Here is a 22,709-nt window from a genome sequence, read left to right on the forward strand (position 1 = left end):
CAGCAGCGACCCCCCCACCCTGTATCAAAGCTTTGCTGTAGGCACCAGCCTGAGGGCACTGTACCCCGGGGAGGGCTTCTCCCTCCAGTGGATGTTGCTAGACCTCTGCCCAGGACCCCTTCCGCAGACATGCGCCCCACCAAGGCCCAGCTCCGTGGAGGTGGGAACAGGTGGGGCTGGACTCCCTAGAGCCCTGCTGCCCCTCAGAAGCAGCACAAGGCCATTACAGGAGTTAGGGGGTTCCTGTCTTCAGGCTGCTGGCCGCAGCACCAGTGCTCCTCCTCTCCTCTTCTGCTGGTGTTTCTAGGTGGAGGGTGGGGTGTCCAGGGCCAGGTGGGAGCAGGGATATGGGGCCTCATTTGCCCATGACAGGGCCCGGCTGCTGTGGGAAGTGAGGGAGAGGGCAGGTCTGTGTCCCCAGGGAGCCCCTAGGCTGCCCCTGACCCCTCTGTGCCCTACTTGCCAACCCAGACTTTGGGCTGAGATGATTACTGTGAGCCCTGGAAGCCACACAGTGCAGCTGCCCCGGGACTGGCTTAACAAGCACGGTCAGCAGACAGATGGCCCCTCAACCCAAGCTGAGCCCCGAGGACCCAGGCCCAGGGCATCACGGGGCTGGGTACACACTCGAACAGCCTCCAGACCTTGAGAAACGCACAAATGCCCGAGGGCAGGAAGAGCGTTGTCACAGAGCCCGGGTGAGCGGAAATGGTATTTATGACCAAGTAACTTAAACAGAGGCATCCAGACCGAAATCTACACTTCAGTAGAATTCACGCTCCCCTCAATGCCCAGGATCTGCCTACCTGCCACCCTACGCCCCAGCCATCAAGGCCTCTGCCTTTCCCAAGCTCTTCCCTCTACACATCCCACGGTGCCTGGTTTTGACAGCCGAGAACCCAGGGCTAAGCCTGTGCACTGTGGGGTTAACTCAGCCTCGGTGGTCCACACCCTGCACGGCTCAGAGAAAGGTTTGGCCCCGGCCCGGCATGTAGGAGGCCACCTCCGAGCCCTCGGAAGGCCGGAGACCGCTGACCCTTCGCTGGTCGGGAACTCGTGCACAGAAAGAAGCAGCACAGTCCTTGGGGGTGGCTGGCGGGTGGCAGCTGTCTGTGGCAGCCCCGGGACCCAACTACAGGACCTTTCTCCTTTGGGTTCCCTTTCACCAGGGCACAGGCCCCGGAAGCAGCGCTGTCAGTGGGAGTCAGCCCCCCAAGGGAGGAAAGGGGGGCTTGTGGGGAAAAGGGAAGGGGTCGAGTGAATGGACAGAGAGACGGGCAGACGGAAGGCTGGGCAGAAGGTTGGACAGACTGGTGGGTAGATGGAAAGATGGAAGAGGGAATTTACGGGGGTGGTTGGCTGGAGGGAGGGATGGTGGTTGGTGGATGGTGGAGGGACAGATGGAGGGAGGGATGGGGTGTAGATGGGTGGATGGATGTAAAGGGGTTCTGGACAACTCTCCCTAAAATATGTCATTTTGGTATAAAGGCTATTTTGAGCTGGAGGTAATTAAGACCCTGTGGGCTCAGGAGAAACTTTTCTCTCTTCCCTAAATACCTAGAGGAACCTAAATTGGGAGTCTTTGCCAGAATAAGACATATCATCAGAGAGCGTTGGCGTGAGTGACCCATCTGCGTGGTCGGGCGAGCATCTAATTAGCGAACGTCTGTTCTCCTTCGCGTGGCCCTGTGACTGCCGCCCCCCCTGTGAAGCCCAGCCCCAGCCCCGTCCGTGGCTCAGAACAGCAGCGATGCCTCCTTTCACCCTTCTGTCTTGGAAACTCTCCTGCGGGCGGTGGTCCCTGTATGGACAAGATTAATTTGTTTTTCTTCTGTTGACCTGCTGCGTGTCTGTTTTATTCTTAGATGACCTAGAAGAGCCTTTGAAGGGCGGAGGGAGATCCCCCCCGGCAGGCAGGTGGACGACGCTGGCCGGGGGAGGTGTGAAGGAACAGTGGGACAAGTCGCGAGCTGCGGGCTGGTGCAGGGGAGCACGTGGGGTTTCAGTGTTAACCGCGCTGCGTGTCTGAAAATACAACCCGGCGTTGGGGAAACTTTTACGGACAGATGCTGCAGGACATACACTCGCAGTGCTGGGTACCTCGTGGCTCGGGATGAGACGTGATGGAAATTTTAAAATACCCAGAACCAAAGAGTAATAAAACTGCGTGTCCAGACTCGAGGGGAGGGCGGCAGAGCGGCGCCTCAGGGAACCAGTACTAACGCTCACTTCGGAAAAGGAGGAAGCCTCGGGCTTTGTCAGCAGGGCCTGCACCTGAGGAAGCCAGGGGGCCAGCCTGGGGGAGGCAGCAGCTGCAAAGGGGCTGGAAGAAGGAGGGGGTGACAGAAATATTTCCTACCTGTGGTGTCAGCAGTTACCCACCCGGATGCCTTTGTCTGAACCACACGCCGCACCTAAGTTAGCCCCAGCTTTGTAAATCAGATAAAAAAGGAAAGTTGGGGCGGGTGGGGGGACATAACAAGCCCAAAGAAAGTGAAAAAGCGGAGAGAAAACACAAGTTTGGAGATCAATGATCTGAGGAAGAAGCACGGTCAAGGGCGAGGAGAACGAAGGTTGGTTCTTCCAAAAGTTCATCTCCCACCGAGGCGGCGCAGCTTCGGGCAGGAAAACGAACGAGCAGGAGAGACGCCCGCGGGCGACAGGGTAACCACGACTGTGAGCCGCAGACGGCCACGATGCCTGCAGACCTCCAGCGGGCGCTGGACACACGGGCAGAAGGCTCGGGGCTGTCGGAACTCCACGGTGTAGACAGTGTAGACGCAGCCCAATGTAAAAATGGGCCAAAGGTCTGACCGCGGCGCCAAGGAAGGGGGACGCGAGGGGGCGATCCCCAACCGTCGTCAGGCAAATGCAAATTAGAGCCACGGCATGGTCCCCCGGCTCCCCGGGACGGCGGGGACGGTGCGCACTGGTGGTGGCAGCACCGTATGGGACAGAGCCGTGCGGCCGCTGAGGACACCACCGGGGCAGCTGCTGGGGCACGGGCTGGGTCGTTCCTCCCCCTGAGATGACTCAGGATTTCCACCTCCGGGTGTTCCCTCGAGAGAAACGGAAACGCATGTTCATGCGGAAGCCGGCACGTGAGTCTTCACAGCCGCGGGGTTCACAATCGCCCAAACTGGAGAAACCCAGGGGCTCTTCCTCCGGCAGATGGACAGTCAGCTCTCGGCCGGCGAGACGAGCGCCGTCCAGCGCGGAGAGGAAGGAGCTGTTCACGGACAAGCCGGGCGAGGGTCTCCAAGACAGTCCCTGCCGGGCAGGGCGGGTTCGCAAGCCCGTGTGAGTCCGTCCGTGCTGTTCTGGAAACGGCCGGGATGGAGAGAGGGGACACAGAGCGGGGGTCGCTGGGGTGGGCTGGGGGCGGTGGCACGAGGGAGTTTGGCTGACGGAGCAGGCTCTGGGCTGGGGACACAGCCGTGGCACCTGTCGACACGCATTGGACTGAACGTCCCAGAGTGAATGCTCCTGTGTGCAGATTAAAAAATTTTTAAATGCAAAAAAGTCAATTCAATCAAAAAAGTGTTAGCGAGAGAATGCTGTGCACACCCGCGTGCCAGTGTTCCTGGAAGCAGATCAGACAGGAGCATGGCTAGACCAAGAGGAGAAAGTTTGGCTTGTTGTATGGCCAGCAGGTCAACCGAGGCAGTGTTTTTTAAAGATTTTATTTATTTATCTGACAGACACAGATCAGAAGCAGGCAGAGAGGCAGGCGGAGAGAGAGGAGGAAGCAGGCTCCCCGCTGAGCAGAGAGCCCGATGCGGGGCTCGATCCCAGGACCCTGAGATCATGACCCGAGTCAAAGGCAGAGGCTTTAACCCACTGAGCCACCCAGGCGCCCCAAGGCAATGTTTAAAAGAGGTCCCAGGTGGGCACTTGGGGCCCAAATGGCCTATTTTGCAAATGAGCACGTGGAGGTGACCCCGTCAGTGTGCAGAGTCCCAAAGCTGGCGCAGGGTCAGGTCTCCTGACCGCTCTGTTCCTATAGCAGACAGGAGCCAGGCAGAGCCCCCGCCCGGACCGCAGCTAGGACCCGGGGCTGCAGCTGTGGACGGAAGCCTGTCCCCCCACCCCTACCCCGTTCCCACCACACCGACCAGGGTTTCTGAGGTTCAGCCTGGGGCCAGGGACAGTCGGATCGCAGCCTGCTGGGACATCCACAGGCGAGACTGGACTCTGCAGAGACGGAAGGGGGCAGTAGACCGGGTCTTCTAGAACAGCCATTGCTCCCCACCACAGGAAAGCCTCAGGGCTGGACAGTGGTGCCGGGAACGAGCGAGGACCCCAAGGCTCCAAGAGGGGTGCACAGCCTCCAACAAAGAAGCCACAGCTTGCTGGGGAGCAGGGCTGCCATTTTGCAGAATAAGGCCAGGAGGCTCATCTGCTGGGCAGGGTCACGCCCGTGAGCAGGACCGGGGACTCTGCGCAGAACAGAGTCGCGGGCCGTCAGAGGCGTCCAGCCCGGAAGGAAGAAGAAAACCTGCGTCTGCGCGTGGCGTGGTCCCGCCCGCAGGAAACTCGACGCTGTCACAAGAAGCAGGAGAAGCGGAGTCGGGGAAGGGGCGGGATTCGGAGTTCCCCTGGGACGCCCTGCGCTCCTCCACAGACTCAGGAGCAAACAGGGAGGAAGCCGAGAAGCGCGTTTCCTTGTCCGTGGCATCGAAGACAACGAGGTGCTCGCGGCTCACTTCTCCAGGGATGCGCCAGCTCAGCACAGAGAAGCCGCCCAGGGCAGGGCACGCAACGGAGCCGAGGTGAGGCGCAGCCGGTGCTCGCGGATGGAGACCGGCCGGAAGCCACCTCCAGGCTCACTGCAATCCCAGTGACGTTTCTTGCAGAAATAGAAAAATCGTCCTAAAATTCCCGTGGGGCCTCAAGAGACACCAATAGCAAGGAAACCGATGGTGGCACGGAGATGGACGCCTCCCGTCCGCCCCAGCGCGGCCCGCAGAGACCGAGGGAGGGGCGAGGGGCGGGGGCAGGCCCGGGAGACGCAGGGCCGCGTGGAGAGGAAGCCAGACGGGGTGCAGCTTGATGCCGGTGTCCCCGCTCAGCCCAGCCTCTGCCCGAGCTCCCGGCCCTGCCCTTCCATCCCAGAGGGGCAGCTCCGCCCAAGGGCCTGGGCATGACACCCCCCGGGGCCTGCCTCCCCTGCTTCTCACCCCAGCGGAGCCCAGCCCGGAGGAGCGAGGCAGCCCGCTGGGGCCCTGGAGCAGGAAGGTGGGCCCAGGGGTCCGAACGGGGCCCGCGCTCCCGTCTCACCCGGCGCCCCGGGCAGGGCTCCTGTGTGTGCGCGTGAGCACGCGGGTGTGTCACTGCATGCGTGGGCTGAGATGAGCGAGGCTCTCTCTGCAGGTGCTCGCTGGCAGGGGAGGGAGGAAGGGTGCCTCGCCTGTCCAGGTGGGTGGCTCCCACTCCGCCCCGGAAGGAAGCCCCAGCCCCAGGTGGCGGTGGCGGGCGGCCCGCGTTGTCTGCAGGTGAAGGGAGGAAGTGGAGGCCGCTGCGGCCTCTGAGCTGGATTCTGTGGGGGAGGGGCAGGGTGTCCGGAGCCCATGATGGCAGCACCTTCGAGATAGGGCTTCACACCCACACGCAGCCCTTCCCTCCACCCTCCAGCCCTGAGCGTAACCTCTTGGGTGGGTCAGCGGCACCTCCTTGCCCTCTGCCCTGCCCCCATCTCACTGTGGGCAGGTGACCGGCAGTGTCAGCCTTGCTGGGCCCCGAGCCTCCTCTGTGCCCTCCCAAATAACCATCCACTGGGCAGTGCCCAGCCCCTACCCCTCCGGGCCGTGGGCAGTGGGTCCCCTGCTCCTGCCCCGTCTCTGTCTCCTGGCCCTGGGTTCTCAGGCCTGGCCACTGCCCAGCCTCCCCGCTGCCCTCTGGCCCTGTCCTCACCCTGACCTCGCAGAGTGGTGTGGGATGTGACCTCACAGCCCTTCACTGATGGGTTCTCCTGGGCAGCCCTGGAGACAAGCTGCCCAGCATGGTGCTCTTGCCCTCCCCGCAGGCTCCAGGGACACCCGACCCCCCGGCCTCCCTCGATTGGTCCCTGTGCCCCCACATCCTTGCAGACCCCAGCCCCCTGCAGGGCTTCTGGTCACCCTCCAGAACTGTGGCCGTCCCCCACACACCCCAGCAACCCTCAGGAGCTCTCTCTGGCGCCCGCTGACGTGAGGGGCCCCTCCCCGGACTGCGGGCTGCCGGAGGGCACGGCGGAGGTCCCCTGCCCTTCAGAACCTGCCCAGGGTGGTGCACACAGCAGGTGCTCCGTAAGCACCCTGGTCTGCAGCCTGGCCCCCGCCCTGGGTGTTACCAGGCTGTTGAGAACTGAGGATGGCTGGAGGCCCGTTACCCTACAGAGGAAACCAAGTTGTTTCCGCTGTGAATGGCGGGTTCAGGCACCACCAGCATTTCTCAGAGCGGCTGCTGTCTAGGAGGGACCCGCCTGCCGGGGTTGCGGGGGCGGGAGGGAGAGGCCCCACCCTGGTACTCCCCTGCCCAGTTCACTTCTGCTTTTGTCTGTATTGCAGAAGGCAGCAGCAGGAAGACGGCCCAGGGTCCCGAAGTCCAGCAGTGAAGACCTCGCAGCCGGGGCTCCCCCAGGCCCCGTGGGCCGCCTGGAGGCTTCGGCTGCCACTGAAGGCCTCCATCCCCAGCGCCAGGGTTTCCCCAGGACGGGCCATGAAGCCAAGCGTGGGGGGCTCCGAGCTGCAGCCTCTGCCTTGGCGGGGGCAGCGCAGAGTGATCGCAAGTCCTCCCCCGTGCCCACCCTCCATCAGGGCCCCCCCCAGCACGATGAATTCTGGCGGGGAGGGGTCGGCCTGTGCCTTACGGGGTGTGTGGGGTCATGGGTAGACGTCCCCGCAGACGTCAGGAGCGTCCGCCCCAGCTGTGAAACCCAAGAATGTCTCCAGGAAGGCCAGATGCGCCCCTGGGGGAGACATCGCCCTGGTCGGGGATGTGGGGCCTGGCCATGCTGCGAGGGGGTGGGGGTGGCTGGGGGTCTCCTTGAGGCAGGAGGAATCCAGCGGGAAGGACGGAGTTTTCATTTCCCATCTGCTGCTGACCTTGGCAGGGGGACCTGGGGGAATGAGCCAGAAAAGGAAGTGCGCGCTGGGGCACCGTGTTCTGTGAACCTTGCTGGCCGCCCGGCCACGCGGTGCTCCATGCAGACTCTCCGTGGCTGCCTGCCTTCCGCTGGGCACCTGGACAGAGCTGCCTGCAGTGGCCAGGGGAGAAGGGGCCTGGGTGCTCTGGGGGATTCTTAGGTCCTTCTGTGTCCGGGGCAGCCGGGATGTCCTCCAGCAGTGTTCCGTGAACTTCCTGGATCTGTGGCTTCACACGCAGCCCACGGGTGTGCTCATCCGTCGTCTGTCCCTCCAGAGCCCGCTGCCTCCTGCTGCCCCGGCCGTCCTCTGCCCCCGGACGGCACCCACACCGTGAAAACCCCACTTTCTTCCATAGCTTTGTCGTCCTGTTTCCCGCCTGCTCCGTGACCCCCTGGTGCGAGCCTTTCTGTGTGCGAGGAGCCCTTGTTGTGTCCCAAACGCCCACCCAGGAGTGGCCCTGAATGGCAGGCCGCTGGGTCTGCGCACCCTGTCCTGAGAGCGGTTCCTGCTGAGGGGGTCTGCTCAGAGGACAGTGGGCTTGGGAGCACCAAAGTAAATTGGGTGTGGACACCGCCACCCGCGGGGCTCACTCGCGGAAGGGAGGAACAGATGGGGCAGCAGCAGGCCACTCCAGCAGGACCCGGAGTGGCTGTGACCCCTCTACTAGGCTCTGGGGTCCTCGGTGCCGCCAGTAGATACTGGTGAACATGCAACCCCAAAATGCCAGCCGGCGTGTCACTTGGCACCTGCTGCCATGAGCAGATGGCTCTTCCTCAAGCAGCGTTCGGCATCACTACTCCCCTGGAAGCCGGAGTCCTGTCCAGGGCGCAGAGGCTGCAGTTGCCGCTCATGCCAGTGGGCCTGGAGTCATGCGGTGACGGCTGTCCTCCGCAGCCATCCTGCTTCCAGGATGAGGCCCGACGGCAGGGGCTTTCCTGTGGTTTCCACGGGGCCCCTTCTCGTCCATCAACCCTTCAAGGGTCTCCCCCAGAACCCCGTCTCCCCAGCTCCTCTGGACCCTTTCCTCCTCCGGGGGCGCTTTCATCCCTGGGCCTGGCCGTGTGCCCCCACCCACCTGCCCCCGGGACCTGTCCTCGCCAAAGCAAAGGTCAAAGCAAAGCCGGTGACCCTGTGTGCCAGGCACGCCATGCCCCGTAAGCTGTGCGCCCCTTCTCGCTGAGGAAGAGCACAGGCGTGGACGTGCTCCACGAAGATCACATTCCCCAGCCCCGCCCGCCCCACCCCCGCGGCCAGGCGTGGCCCCAGCCCCGCATTCCCGAGGTCGCAGGGCCAGGAGTCTGGGCGGGAGTTCTGGGATGTCTCCTCAAAGCAGAGGGGCTCCGCCACCGTCCGCCCTCTTCCTTCCCGACCCCTGAGGCACAGAGGAGGAGGCTGCGGGTCGTGATGAGGGCGGCCCGTCCTGGGCTGATGAGGACCCTCGGTTCCCACTCAGCAGGTGCCCGGTCAGAGGAACAGGGCCCGAGAAAGAGACTTTCAGAATCACTGAGTGCTCGGGGTGGTCCCTCTCAAAAGCCCCGTTCCGCCCCCAGCCTCTTCCCTCTCAGGGCGGCTCTCTTCGGAACTGCCCCGAAAACCCCTTCCGGGCTGGTGCCTGGGGGAACTCCTGCCCTCTTCTGAGGACCACGGGTCGCCTGGAAACCCCAGCAGCCCCTGCCTTCCTCTCCTCCGGCCCCTGAGTCAAAGAGCCCTGCCCCAGGGAGTGGGGAGACGGCGGGAGCAGTCAGGGCAGCCGGCGATGCAGGTACCATAAGAAGACACCAAAAGAGACAAGCCCTACTGTCAACCCCCCAGAGGCGGGGGCCTGGGTCCTGGGACAGCGCGCGTATCTTCCAGAATGATGACTGTGGTCCACGGAGGCCCACGGAGGGCCTGGAGCCTGGTGTCCCCACCTCCCCAGCAGCCGACAGGAGACGTCAGCCCGGGGCCCACTGACGAGCACGGACGGGGAGACGTGGTCTGTCCACGCGAGGGAGGCTGCTTCTCTGTCTGCCCCTCCCCCCTCCTGGGCCCGCTCGCTCTCTCCCGTGAATAAATTCAATCTCAAAGAACAAAACAACAAAAGTCTCTAAGTCCTTAAGGACACTCAGAGACTCGAAGTCCATAGCTGCCCATGGAGGATGTCCCCGCCGGCTGGGGGTGTCGTGTGCCCCCCGCCGTTGGGAGAGCTCCTGGAGGCTGTGTCTGGGCGAGGCCCGTCCACGGTCTTCACACCGGCGGAGTCTAGGCGGGGGCCACAGGAGGGCTCGTTCCATTCCCTCCTCCTCATTAGGGAGACTTCACAGGCTGGGAGAAGGGACGCCCCGTCTGGGTACGCAGATGCCCCCGAGACAGCCAGGAGCAGGGCGGTAGGACAGCGCTGTCACCGCACACCCTTTCATACCCTCGGAAACTCAAATCCGTAGGACCCGTTTGAAATGGAGAGAGGAGGAGCGTGGCACTGTAGCCGGGATAAATGAAGAGCCCCTCCAGGTCTCCTCGGCGCCTGCCCAGCAGAAGTCAGGAAGTAAGTGACCCGCCCCAGGGTATCGTCCGGAGGCTGTGGGTCCCCCTTCCCCCTGCCTGGAAGACGGTCAGCCCTCAGGCATAGGGCCCAGACCCCTCGAGCTCATCCCTGGTTCTCTGCCGCTGTGTCCTCCCCGGGAGCCTTCCTCCCACACCCCTCCTTTGCCCCTCAGGAACTCGTGCCCTAGAAGAGATAATGCAAACCCTCGGGCTGGAGGGGGCCCCACTTGAATCCGTGGCCACCCTTGACCCCCAGCCGTGGCTCGGAGGGGACACTAGTCCGGGTTGTGCTCCACACCTGAGTGGGGGTCCCGAGGGGAGCAGGTCCCAGAGGAGGGCCTGGGCCACGAGCACAGACACCCAGTGTCCCTGGAGACCCCTGGCCCAGCGGGCCTGGTGTGGGCTCTGCTTCTGCTGAGGCTCTGCCTCCCACGTGTCCCTGGGCCGCTGGTGGCCGCTGCCAAGGGACGACGGGTCGCAGGCCCACCCACAGCCTTCGCTCGGCCAGCTGCCGCCCTTCGAGGAAGAGCCATCCTGGGCCCGAGGGAGGGCAGTGGCCAGACCCGGGCGGGGGTTTCTGGAAGGCTGAAGGAAGCCCTACGCTCAGACCTATACCCACTCTGTGCCCCACTTTCTCGGTACACGGCAGCCGCCCACACCCATGAGACATCGCTGCTCGGGGCGGGGTTGAGCCTGAGAGCCACCCAGAGCCGCAGGACCCCGCAGCCGGCGGCAGACAGTGACCTGAACATGTCCTGGAGACAGTGTGGAGTGGGGGCGCACCCTCCGGGGGGGTGCATATGCCCGGGCTGGGCCACTGCCGACCATCCCTGCCGCGGGGGGTCACCGATCACCTCGGAGCTGTGGTGGTCCAAGAGCCAGGCCTGAGGCAGGCCTTGGTGGTGGGAGATGTGGTTTCGTCGCCCCTCAAAGCCCAGAAGCAGCTCACCGGGCAGAGGTGAGGTATGGCAGGGGGCCACCGGCAGCCCAGGGCATTTTCTAAGGAGAATGGGGTGGGGTGTTTGGATCCAAGATGCTCTTGCCGGGGAGTGGGACAAGCAGCCGTGCCTGCCAGGACTGGGCAGTGCCTTGGTGAGGGATGCTGTGTCCCGGGGAACCCATGCGGCCCCTCCCAGAGAAACCCCCCTCAGAGTCCCTGCAGAGTCCCTGGGCACGGCTGCGATCAGCTCTAGGGGGCCAGGGCTGGAGCCAAGGACAGAATGTGTTGGCCCCTTTCCGCTGGTGGGACCCCACGCCAGGACGGGAAGCGGGGAGGGCAGGCACCACGTGACGTGGCTGGGGCTGTCCCGGGGGCAGGATGAACAGGGAGGGGTGCTGGGGCAGGAGTTGTCTTGGGGCCACCGTGAGCAGAGCCCGAGCTGGAGCTCCTCTCCGAGGGTCCCTCCCCATGGCCCACCCCGTCACGTCTGGAGGACTTGGCACTGGCAGCTCACTTGAGCCGGCCCCGTCCGTCCCGCCCTAGCTGGGAGGAGTGTCTCTGCGTGTCGGCACAGCCCCGAGGAGAAGTGTGTCTGCACCGGTGTTTCCTGCATCTGCCCCGGGAAAGTTCCGAGGCTCAGCTAGATGACACCTCGGCCAAACCCACGACAGTTTATGGTGGAGGAGTTGAAAAGGAAGCAGTAGGACCCTGCTACTTCCGGAAAGTTCTCAGCTGGGCCTACAGAGCGTGAGTGTGAGGTTTGCCTCCCTGAGTAAGTCATGGGCTCCACGTGCTGGGGGGCAGTGGGGTGGGGGGGCAGTGTGGTGACAGGTGGGGTCTAAAAGCAAAGGCGATTGGTTGGCGTAAACGTGGGGACTTGATTGGGGTCTCAGCCTGGGGTCCTTCCCCAGGAGAGAAGCCAGGGGTACCAGTGTGTACCGATGGGGGAGGGCAGAAGGGAGTGGGGGCGACAGGGACGGCAGCTTCTGTCTGCACCCTGAGGTCTCTGCCAGCCTGAGATGCCCCTCCGTGATGTTCTCACCATGGCCGTGGCCCCTGGGGCCAGAGAGAGTTCAGGGGCCCGTTTGTCCCTGGAGCCTTCCGGGTGCGGCAGGGTTGTGGCAGGTTCTCGGGGGGTGGGGGATGGGGGGTGGGGGGATGTACGAGGCTCCCTTGCCTCCGGGGACTGCCTGGCCCGGGGGCACGTGGCCAAGAGGAAGGACAGGAGGGACAGTGAGGTCTCTGCCGGGGGCATGGCCGGCCTGGTCACAGGGCATGGTCCTGGGGCTGGGTAGCCGGCAGCCCTCTCAGGACGCTTTCTGGTGCAGGGCGTGGGCCAGCAGGGTGTTCCCGTGTCTGCCGAGAAGGGTGGGCCGGCCACCGAGGGCAGGGAGTCGGGCTACACTGTTCTTTCTGGCTTGTCTGTGATCAGGAGGGTGACGAGGTGATGTTTTAGGGGACCGGCCAGGTGGAGGGCAGACGCAGAGTCACCTCAGGCGGGGGGACAGGACAGGTGAGGATGGACAGGGCGCGGGGTGTCAGCCTCATTAGCAACAGAAGAAACGCAAATGAGACTTTAGAAATCTTTTAGAAATCTCTGGGGCGGGGTCGCCTGGCTGACATGGGATCAAGCCCCATGCTGGGCGCAGAAATTACTGAAAAAATCTACCCAAATGGGAAGAAGAGAAGTGGGGAGCCCACGTGCATGGTGTGCCTTTGGGGCCGACAACTCGGCAACTCCCTCCCCAGCATTTAGCCCAAGCACGAACACAGATATGGAGTCAAGGGGGTGCCCGGGGGCTCCTCAGTGAAGCGTCTGCTTTGGGTCATGATCCCGGAGTTCTGGGATCGAGTCCCACGTCGGGTTCCTTGCCCGGCTGGGGGCCTGCTTCCCCCTCCGCTGCTCCCCCTCCTTGTGCTCCATCTCTCTGTCAAACATAAAATCCTGAAAGGAAGGAAGGAAGGAAGGAAGGGAATCAAGGATTGGGCGTAGCATGTGGGGAACTTGGAAGAACCCCGAACGTCCCGCCGTGGTACATGGTACAGATGGTCCCGGCCCTGGGGGTTTCAACAACGGTCAGGAGGGGACGCCGCTGGCACGAACGTCAAAGAGCCGAAGCAGGGTGAGCCTCCCGTGCCTCCGGCTCTGCTTGAAAAGCCGCGCAACACAAGGTAAAGAATGAATCTTGAAAGGCTCGAGGGTCGGGCAGCAAATCCAGGGCGCGGCGCGGGGGACGGAGGCCACGAAGGCAGGGCTCCTCTCCGGGGACAGTGGGCCCATCCAGCAGCACTGTGAGCTGGCCCCAGGCTCGTGGGCTTGCGGGGGGAGGCACACTGGGACCCGCGAGATGAGACGGGGCACGGGGACCTGGTGCAGCTGGAGGCAGAGAGGTCTGGTCTGGCCAGGAGGACGCGGGGTTCACGGGCTCCTGGGGATGTCGAGGCACGCGTGTCCAGGGCTGGCAGGGGACCAAGGGCAGGGGGAGGGAGGCCTTGGGATGACCTGGGCCCACCCACCCCATCACTCTGTGGCTACCGCAGTTCCCGCGGAGCACAGACCGAGCACAGGGACCCCCGGGGGTCAGGCCCAGGCTGGCGTCGCAGCTGTGGTTGGCTTGTCCCTCCCTTGGCCCCGGGCTTGGGAGCAGCCAACCGCTGAGTCGGGCCGTCCCACTCTGTCTGTCATTCTACCTGCCCTGCTGTGGAGACCCGTCTCTGTGGATCCCCAGGATGGTCCGCCGCTGGCCTGGGGTAGCACAGGGGCCGCCCCCCACAGCCCTTGTCCCCCGACTCACCATCGGGACTGGCCCAGGGAAAAGCCAAGCTGCTTTGGGGCAGGGACTCTGGGAGGGAACAGAGTACCGCCACCCCAACCGTTCTGGGCACTGAGGTCAGCACCTGGGCCTGGGCCGCCCTTCATTCTAGCCGCAGGATGGCGCAAGGGCCCTAACCCTAACCCTGGGCCGCTCTGGGGCCTGCTCGTCTCGGAGGGCTGGGGAACACAGGAAAGTATGAGAAGGTAGGGGCAGTCGGGTGGTGGGCAGGGGAGACAGGACACAGGTGCAGGAAGGAGGCCCGTGGGCAAAGGTCAGAAGCTGTGCGTCCCTCGGGCAGGGAACAGGACAGGCTCTGGGGAGCAAGGCACGGGCAGCTAGACAGGCGGCGGTGGCGGGTAGCGGTGCTCGACGTCAGAACATCCCACAGGGCTGGGACCCCTCTCTCGGGCCACCCCCACACCCAGCGGTCTGGCCTGGGCCTGGTGCTGGCCCTAAGGCTCTTTCGGGGTGGTCCCTCCCCGTCCCCGTCCCTTCTGTCCAGCCAGGCTGGCCGCAGACCTGGACACTGGCACCTGGCACATGAGCAGGTCCCACATCCCCTCCAGGAGCCCCACTCGGCCCTGACCTGTGTGTGCCTCACAGTCTGCCCGCAGTCCTCGGCGGGAGGAGAACACACATTTTCTGTTGCGCCACCGCGTCCTCTGCCGCATGCAGAAGTGGCTTCCAGAGGCACCAAGCCGACTCTGCTCCCGTGTGAGTGGGCAGCGCTCAGCCCCCAGCTTCCAGAACACTGCCGACCTCCCCGCGCCCCTGGCCCAGGCAGCTCACCCGTCTGAGGAAGGAAATCCTGCCCTGGGGCAAGCTTGGTATGTCCATCCCCGGCTCCTGGGGCTCACAAGCCCCCGGGTGCCTCCCAGCCACTCCTCCCTGGGGGGCCCCTCTCAGTGGCCGCCCGCCACTGGGCCTCTGCTCTGGGGCGGGCACCTCGCATGTGCTGCTGCCTGACAGCCAGGAGCATCGGGCCCATCTCTTTGAAGGGCAGACTCCTGCCCGTGGTCCTCCGGGGCCAGGCCACAGACCTCAGGCAGAGAGCCCCCAGGGGCCGCCCCGCTTCCCAGTGCAGGTGGTTGGGGGGCCGATCTGAGACCTGGGGCGGGACAGGCAAGGCCCAGTGACCCTCTGGGCCCGGTCCTGCTGACCTACCTGGGACCATCAGCCTGAGAAGGTTAAGACCACTTGGGGAACAACTGTTTCTAGTCTCCCTTTGTCTGGATTTTCCAGGTACAACCTGAAATCCCTGCGAAGTCACCAAGCTTTCTGTGGCTTTAGACACGCATCCCGGCCACGGTAGTTGCCGGAAAAACAGGCACAAGGGGGGCTCAGTGGCTCATCTACTCTTGGTGCGCAGCTGTCGGTTCCCCATGGGCGTCTCCCCCTGAGCAGGCGTCCCGGGGTGGGGAGGAACCAGCGCGGGAGCCCCTTGGGCCCAGCCCATGCTCACAGAACAGGAGCCATTGGCCCGAGGTCTCTGCGTGTGCTGTCTGGCCGGTCAGAGGAAGGGTGTAGAGTGTGTGCCTCCCGCTGGGCTCTCGGGCTGATGAGGACAGAGCTGGTTTAGAGACGACTCCGTGGAGGGAAGGCAGCCGGCACCCTGGACGCCGCCCCCACCCGCCAGGGCCCGCAGTGACTGAAGACCGGCCCCCACTCCGTGCTCTGCAGGCACCGTGGGTGCTGTCCTGGGGGCCCTGGTCCTGTCTCCACTGGCGATGTGCTCTGACGCACTTCCAGGTCACACGCACGTCATGTCTTGGTTCATTATGTCACCAGGAAAAATTCCTGGAGAGGATTTTATGTGATCAAAGTTAAACACATTGAGGATTTGGGAAGCACATTGCAAAATTGTGCTCGAACACGTTTGTGCCCGTTGATGGTCCTGTCAACACAGGAAAGGGCACCCACTTCCTCACTTTCACCAACACTAAGAATCAAGGTTCTTTATTTTTGCCAACCTCACAGGCAAGAAAAGATTACCGTTTTGATGTCTATGTGCATGCTTCTTTGATTATAAGCGGTGTTGAGCATTTTTTGGGGGGGATTTTTGGAGTTGTTTTTATTTCTTTTGTGAATTATCTGCTTATTGGCTTTGAAACTTCCTATTTTTATTGATTTGTAAATGTTCTTTACATATTAAGGACCTGCTGTTGTACCCCATAGGATAAATACAAGATTTAGCATAGAGTGATTGCTCACTAAGCATCTGTTGAATGACTTAATTTGTGGTTTAATCTGATTTCCCCGAAGTCATTTTCCCTCCTCTTTCTCCAGATCATTTTGAACTCTCAGAGCAAACTTCTCAGTAGGCTCGATGAGATGCACGACGGGCGCTAGAGAGCCTGCTGGAGCCACCATGATTCCTGAACCCTCACACACGCCAGGTGAGAGCCTCCCGTCTTGTCTCCTTAGACTTTAAACATTCGGGAGGGAGCCTGTGAGAGTTTCCGTGCTTTGCCTCAAACGGGGATACTTACTTCAAAACGTAGCGTGCAAAAACAGGTCTACTGAAATAAAAGCTACCTCCTAACCAGGGAAGGGGGAGGCCCTCCGTTGGGACATCCGGAGGCGTCTGGTTTTTATTCTTCCGAGGTGCCAGGAAAACACCAGGACCAAGACTGAGGGCCATGGGGCCTCCTAGCATGCCCGTTTCTGGGGCAGAGCGGAGCCCCAGGGCTGGCTCACCCCGTCTCCTGGGGTTTCGTCTGCCCCCACCAAGGAGCTCTTTTCCCCGAGGTCAGGGTCCCCGGTGTGGACGTACAGGGGAGCCCCAGCAAAGATGGGGCGCCCTCTCTCTCTGGCCTGAGAACCACGGCGGCGGGGCCGCCTTCTCCCTGTGCCCTTCCAACCGCCAGCCGCTGCTGCTCCAGTCTTGGGGGAAGAAGGCACAAGCCGGCCTGACCGTGCTCACGCCCCCGAGTGCCAGCACCTCACCTGCACGTGGGGACGTGGGGGCGGCTGCACCTGTCCAAGGCCTTAGGCAGGGAGGGCCCAGGGAAGCCGGCCACGCGGCCACCCCGCCTGCATCACGTCGGTGACTCCTACAAGCCCAGATGCTGCGCTGGGGAGGCTGGGGAGGAACTGGACCCCGAGCGCTGTTGGCGGGAGCGCAGGGCCAGCGGCCGCTGGGGAAGGCCACTCGGCGGTTCCTCAAAAAGCCGAAAATAGAACTTCCCTGTGGTACGGCAATTCCACTTCTGGGCGTTTACCCGAAAGAAGTGAAAGCAGGGTGTCGAGGCGGCGCTCCACGCCCACGTCCAGGGCAGCGGGATGGGCGGACTGAGGCACGGCTCGTGGGGACCGCCCGGTGCCCCTCTGCGGACTGACGCAGGAGCGACGGCTCCAGCCCACACGCGGCTGTGACTTGTCTGCGCCGGCTGGGGCGTGGGAGGCCCTCGAGGACGTGGTCAACAAGACCCATGTGGGGGACATCTGGAGCCTGGGGGGCAGGCGGCAGTGCACAGAGAGGAGCCCCCGCCTCATGGGGACGGGGCGTCGGTCTCACAGGTTGACAAGTGTCCTGTGGAGGGACAGCAGGGGCAGCTGCTCGGCAACAGGAATGTCAGGACGGCCCTGAGCTGCCCGCGTGAAAACGCAAAGACGGTAACTTTTCCATCGTGTGTGTTTTACCAGAAGGAGAGCACCGGGGGAGGCGAGGGAGTGGAGGGACGGGGTGTTGGGGCCTGCCGGGAGGCTAACTGACCCTGTCACTCGGGGTGCGCTGTGGGAGGCCTGAGGACGAAGCCCCAGTAGGGAAAACGCTGCGCCCTGCCTCAGTGGCCCTGCCCGGCCAGGCCGCGGAGGCCCCCTCGAGGTGTGTGCGCGCCCGCAGGAGCCCTGGCCGGACACCCACGGCCAGGTCATCATTTGGGATGTGCTGCTTTCCTGACTGCCTGGATGTCTGCTGGGAGAGGCCACGGTGCGGTGGCTCTGGGGCCGCCAGGCTAGAGAAGCACTAGCCACCTTCTGCGCTGTCCCCGAAGACAGCCGGACCGTGGAGGGGATTGCCGCCGCCACAGAAGCCATCGGCCTGCGTTGGCGTTGGGCTAGCGGCTGTCCACGGCTCCCCGCTGACCTCAGGAGCATGAGCACACTGCGGGGGTTGGAAGGTGGGGTCCAGGAGCCCAGAATCTGGGAAGCACGTGTCGGCACGAAGGCCACAGACGTTCATCTCCATGATGGGTTCCAAAGGAGGGCAGGGTGGGAGGAGAGGGTCCAGGGAGGCTCTGGGTGCAGGTCAGGCAGTCAGGGGCCCAGGAGGGCAGGCTGGGCAGGAGTGGGAGGTGGCTGGGATGTGACAGCTTCCTTCCCTGTGACGGGTCCCCAGAGAGCGTGTGAGTCATGGCCATGTCCCGACCCTTAGTGCCATGGTCACCCCCACAGCACAGCACTATGTCCTCATGACTCACCCACCCACCATGTCCCCTGCCCCTCCGGAGCACCTGTGAGGGAGGACAGGTGAGGACCAACCTTGGGCTCCGGTAGCGCGACCGTGGGGTTGGATGGGATGATGATTGGCAGGAGGGTATCAGGTTGCACCTTCCTCCAGGGTCCTCCATGACAAAGGGGCACTAGAGCGGGGCCTGGAGGAGCCCATGTGACCGGGCCCGGACGGGACATGGCAGGGGGCACTCCCCTGGGCCCCCATTTGGCCCGTCAGCCGGCCTCAACACGCTCCTGCTGCGAAGGACCTCAAAGCCCAGGCCACTCAGCGGCAGGGCCCCGTGACAGCTGGTCTCCCCCGTGGGTGTTGGGCTGGCTCCGTGCTCGAGACAGTGCACGGACGGGGCCCCTTGGGTCCCCAGGGTGTCGGGGTTGCTGGAACTGCAGAGCGCCGACCGTCTCTGGGCCCTGGACTCCTCATGGCATTGCATGGTGTCTCCCAGCGAGAATCAGCAGATTGAGGACAGGCCGGAGGCCACGAGCGCCGACGGGCGGGACCAGGAGCCTCGTGCAGCTGGCACAGGGAGCAGAGCCCTGAGGGGCCAAACAGGGGTCTGTGTGCAATGGTGGCACTTATGTGCTCTCAGACGCAGAGGCTCCAAAGTCAGACCAATGGGTGACGGCTCCTCACGGCCTTAGAGGCTGCAGGACAGGCGTCCGTGTGCTGAAACTAAAGCAGACCCTTGGGGACCCGCCACAGGAACGGGTGAAGAAGGCGTCCTGCGCTCCTTCTCCACAGGCGGAGGAGGTCCTGAGGCCAGAGGGGCGAGGGGAGCCAGCAGAGCCCCTGCATGTGGCCCGTCCCGCGCAGGGTGGACAACGGTGCCCACGCAAGAGGCTACAAACTTAGGACCCGCCACGCCCGGGCCGGAAGGGCACCAGATGGACTGTGCCCGGGGCTCCCGCACACTCAGGAGGCCGCGGGCTCTGACGAGCTCCAGACACTGCCAATGCGCACGGTCTGCTTCCGCCGTGGTCCCTGCGAGACGACACCCAGACCGAAGGGTGGTTTCCCACCAGCAGAGGCGGGAGTCAGGATTCAAGACCTGAATAAACCCAGAGGGAGTGTGTGCCTGCTGGTCCGGAAGAGAGGCTCGGTTCCAGCCGCGCTGTCCCCGCCCTCCCAGGGTCTGCCCGGTGTGCGTCCCCGTGCGTGAATGCCCCCGGCTTCGGGCCGTCCCGCATGACCTCCTGGTAACCCGACGGCCTCTGCAAACGCTGGCTCCACACTCAGCGGCGCTCAGAGCTGTGGGGAGCAGGTCTTCACCGCGTCTTTCCCAGGGGTGGGGAGCACAGTTCAGCCGGTAGCAGAAGACGGAAGGGGAATAGAAACAGAAAGGGCAGACGGGGCCACACGGGGGCGGGGGACAAAACCGTGTCAGTGTGCACGACCGCAGCGGAACACAGCGCAGACCGTCCGGTTTCTGGATCCAGCGGGAGCTTCTCGCAAGCGTGGCGCCTGAAACATGGGGATGCCCACGTGAGGAGGTAGGAGCCTGGGAAAAAGCACCCCGAACGCAGTCGTCAAAGAGCGCTCGTTTATCTCCAGCAGAATGGACTTCACACTCACAGCATTATTAGAAATGAGGCCTCCTTCCCACGGCTGCTGCTGCAAATTCCTACAAGCTTACAGGCTACAAAGTGCAAACTCACTGTCGTCACGGCCCTGGGGGGAGCCACGGGAGACGGGCTCCATCAGGGTGCCGGGGCAGCAGCCGCTCCCCTGACTGTTTGGGCTCCGCAAGCCGCCGCATCCCGGGGCTCGCGGCCCCTTTCTCCCTCTTCCAAGCGTCCAGTGGCTGCCGGAGCCGTCCCGTCCCTCCACAACCGTCTCCTGGACGCAAGGACCCCGTGCCTACCTCGGGCCCCCGGGTCATTCGAGACCCTCCTGCTCTGCCAGCTGCGTCCTCGCCCCCGTTGGCCGAGTAGCTGGCCCTGCACGGAAGCCGGCGAGGGGCCCCGTTCATGGGCTCTGGGTTGAGGATGGGCAGCTCTCGGGGGAGGCGGTCATCCTGCCTGCCGTGGAGATGAAAAGCATCAGGACACGATGACCCGGGGCCGATTCCTCTGGAGCCACAACCAGGCGTGGTCACGACAGAGAAAGCCAACCTTGGGAGAACCTCAAGGAAGGGGCGCGTGCCCACCGTCAGCACGACGGAGCGCTTCGTCATTTCCTCCGTAGCCGGCAGTCAAGGCAGGCTTCGGTCAGGATGGCGCCGTGCCCGGGCGGGGGCGGGGTGGGCGGCGCGTCCCGCCTGTGGGACCCCTCGCTCGCCAGGCGTCCTCGGGGCGCTGCAAGGACCGGGTCCGGCCCCAGCCCGTGCATCCGTACACGACGCTGTCCGGTTGGAGACCAGAGATGGGAGGGGCCTTTTAAGGAGCCCAGTCGGAGCGGTGCCCCCGGTGTGTCCGGCCCGGAGCCAGCTCGAGTCTCGCCCTTTCTTAGGGCCACGACGTCTCTCCCGGGGGGTTCCCAGGGACACCTGTCCTCACGCTTGTCTCTGTCCCGCAGGAAACGCCAGCACCGCGACCAGCCCCGTGCCAGTGACCGGGCTTCCCAGCATGGGCGCCTCGAGCTGTAACGCGTCCTTCGAGGACACCAGAGTGTTCCTGGTGAGCGTGTACAGCGCAGTGTTCGCCGTGGGGCTGCCGGCCAACTGCGTGACGGCCGGGCTCACGCTGCGGCAGGTGCTGCAGGGCAACGTGCTGGCCGTCTACCTGCTCGGCCTTGCGCTGTGCGAGCTGCTGTACATCGGCACGCTGCCGCTCTGGGCCGTCTACATCCAGAACCAGCACCGCTGGGCCCTGGGCGTCTGGGCCTGCAGGGTGACCGGCTACATCTTCTTCTGCAACCTGTACGTGAGCATTCTCTTCCTGTGCTGCATCTCCTGCGACCGCTTCCTGGCGGTGGTGTACGCGCTGGAGAGCCGCGGCCGCCGCCAGCAGCGCACCGCCGTCCTCGTGTCCGCGTCCGTCTTTGTGCTGGTCGGGCTCGCCCACAGCCCGGTGTTCAGAATGGGAGGGGAGCCGACATGCTTCGAGGCGCCGATGGACACCGAGGTCGTGGCGTACTACTACCTGCGCTTTGCCCTGGGCTTCGCCGTCCCGCTCGCCGTCATCGCCTTCACCAACAGGCGCATCTTCAGGAGCATCAAGCAGAGCGCGGGCCTGAGCGACGCCCAGAAGACGAAGGTGAAGCGCTCGGCCATCGCGGTGGTGACCATCTTCCTGGTCTGCTTTGCCCCGTACCACCTGGTGCTCCTCACCAAAGCTGTGGCCTATTCCTACTACGGGGGACAGCTGGACGTCACGCGCGACTTCGAAGTCAAGCTCTGCCAGCTCTCCGCGGTGTTCCTGTGCCTGTCCACGGTGAACAGCGTGGCCGACCCCATCATCTACGTGCTGGCCACGGACTGTTCACGGCAAGAAGTGTCCAGAATCCACAGGGGGTGGAAAAAGTGCTCCGCGAACACCGACGTCCCCAAGCACACATGTTCGAAGGGCTCAGAGGCGCTGTCGCTGCCCACGTTGCCCACAAATGACTCCACGTGCCCCGGGGCCGTCCGCCCCCTGGAGTCTGGGCCGGCCGCATGGAGCTCGTCACTGGACAGCTTGGAGAGGCTGGATGAAGACTGCCACTGAGGCTGGTGTCCTGCAGGGCAGGGCGGCCGGCATGGGGGCCAGGGGGCCTGGGGTGTGGTTCCCCCACCCACTGAACTTGCCGACCAGGGTCCACGGTGCTGGCTGCGAAGTCCCCTTTGGGAAACATGCCACCGCTTTCTCGCTTCTGGAACCATGCCCTCCATTAGCCCTGACCCTCGGATCGCGGCACCCCTAGGCTGTCCCACTGGGCCCCACACAGAAGGTGGCCGCATGCGGGTACCTGGCGGCGCATGGCAGGCAGGACGGCCTCTTCCTCAGCTCTCAAGCTCGCTGGCTCACCCTGCTATTAGCAAACAGCGGGGCCGTTGGCAGAGGCCTCAGGCCTGCCCGGTGCTGTCAGCAGCTGGCCCGTCCCACGCCCTGGGTATGGCACGGTGATACCCTCATTTGCCATGCTCTTCTGCAAGCACCGCTCGGATGACTGTGATTGTACAACATGGGACCTTTGTGTTCTGCCTCAAGAACTGGGCCCTCCGCATAGTGCCTGGTTGTGGGGGGACCACCGAGGTCTGCGAGTGGGGGGCAGCAGCCCAGCCCCGGGGGCCCCAGGCTGCTCTGTGCTGAGCCGGTCTGAGGCCGCAGGCTGCTGTGGACCCCACAGGCGAGCTTCCAGCAGGGCGGCCAATGTATTTCCTGGAGGGTGCCCAGGTCGGAGATGCTGGTGGACACCCCAGCAAGGGTGACATGGCCGGCAAAGGGGCTCAGAGAAGAGTTGGAAACCCTCCGCATCAAGGCTCCCTGGCCTCACTGTCAGGGGAGCGGACGCTGAGGACTCGGCAAGGGGCATCAGGAGGGAGCAGTTGATGCCCCAGGCCTCCAGCCCCATGGCAAGGTGCAAAGTGCAGGTGGGGCATGGAGCCAGGCCTGCCACGAGGCCCGGGCTCGGGTCCCGGCTCTGCCCCAGCCAGCCTCGTCACGGCCAGGTCACGGGGTGGCGTAGCTTTCCTGCCTGTAACAGGGTCAATGACACCTACCTCGCCAGTCAGCTTCAGGGGCTGACCCACTACCTCCGCTCAGGCCCTCTGAAGCAGGAGCCCGGCAGGCTGCACGCCCCACGGAGGGCCCAGGCACCCCCAGGCACCTGCCCTTCACAGGTACGGTGCCGCGGTGCCGAGTTACATTCTCGTGTCTGTAAGGCAGCCAGCTGTCCACTGTCCTTTCTTGCTGTCAGAGACACCGACCAGA

General features: G+C 64.0%; 1 protein-coding gene across 1 annotated transcript; it reads left to right on the forward strand.

Moving 5' to 3' along the window:
* Positions 1–11,137: 11,137 nt before the first annotated feature.
* GPR132 (G protein-coupled receptor 132) lies at positions 11,138–21,503 on the forward strand. Its single transcript, XM_032839671.1, has 3 exons — positions 11,138–11,362; positions 15,693–15,802; positions 20,374–21,503. Exons 2-3 carry the CDS (start codon positions 15,733–15,735, stop codon positions 21,501–21,503), a joined length of 1,200 nt encoding a protein of 399 aa, XP_032695562.1. The 5' UTR covers positions 11,138–11,362; positions 15,693–15,732.
* The last annotated feature ends 1,206 nt before the right edge of the window (positions 21,504–22,709 follow it).

This window comes from Lontra canadensis, unplaced genomic scaffold, assembly GCF_010015895.1.
Source record: "Lontra canadensis isolate GAN:19392208 unplaced genomic scaffold, GSC_riverotter_1.0 scaffold108, whole genome shotgun sequence".
Classification (NCBI taxonomy): Eukaryota; Metazoa; Chordata; class Mammalia; order Carnivora; family Mustelidae; genus Lontra; species Lontra canadensis.

Excerpts from the sequence above, each read along its gene's own strand:
- GPR132 (XM_032839671.1), top strand. The coding sequence starts at position 15,733 with ATGAGATGCACGACGGGCGCTAGAGAGCCTGCTGGAGCCACCATGATT. Across the intron at positions 15,803-20,373 it reads TGAACCCTCACACACGCCAG|GAAACGCCAGCACCGCGACC; the intron begins GTGAGAGCCTCC and ends TCTGTCCCGCAG.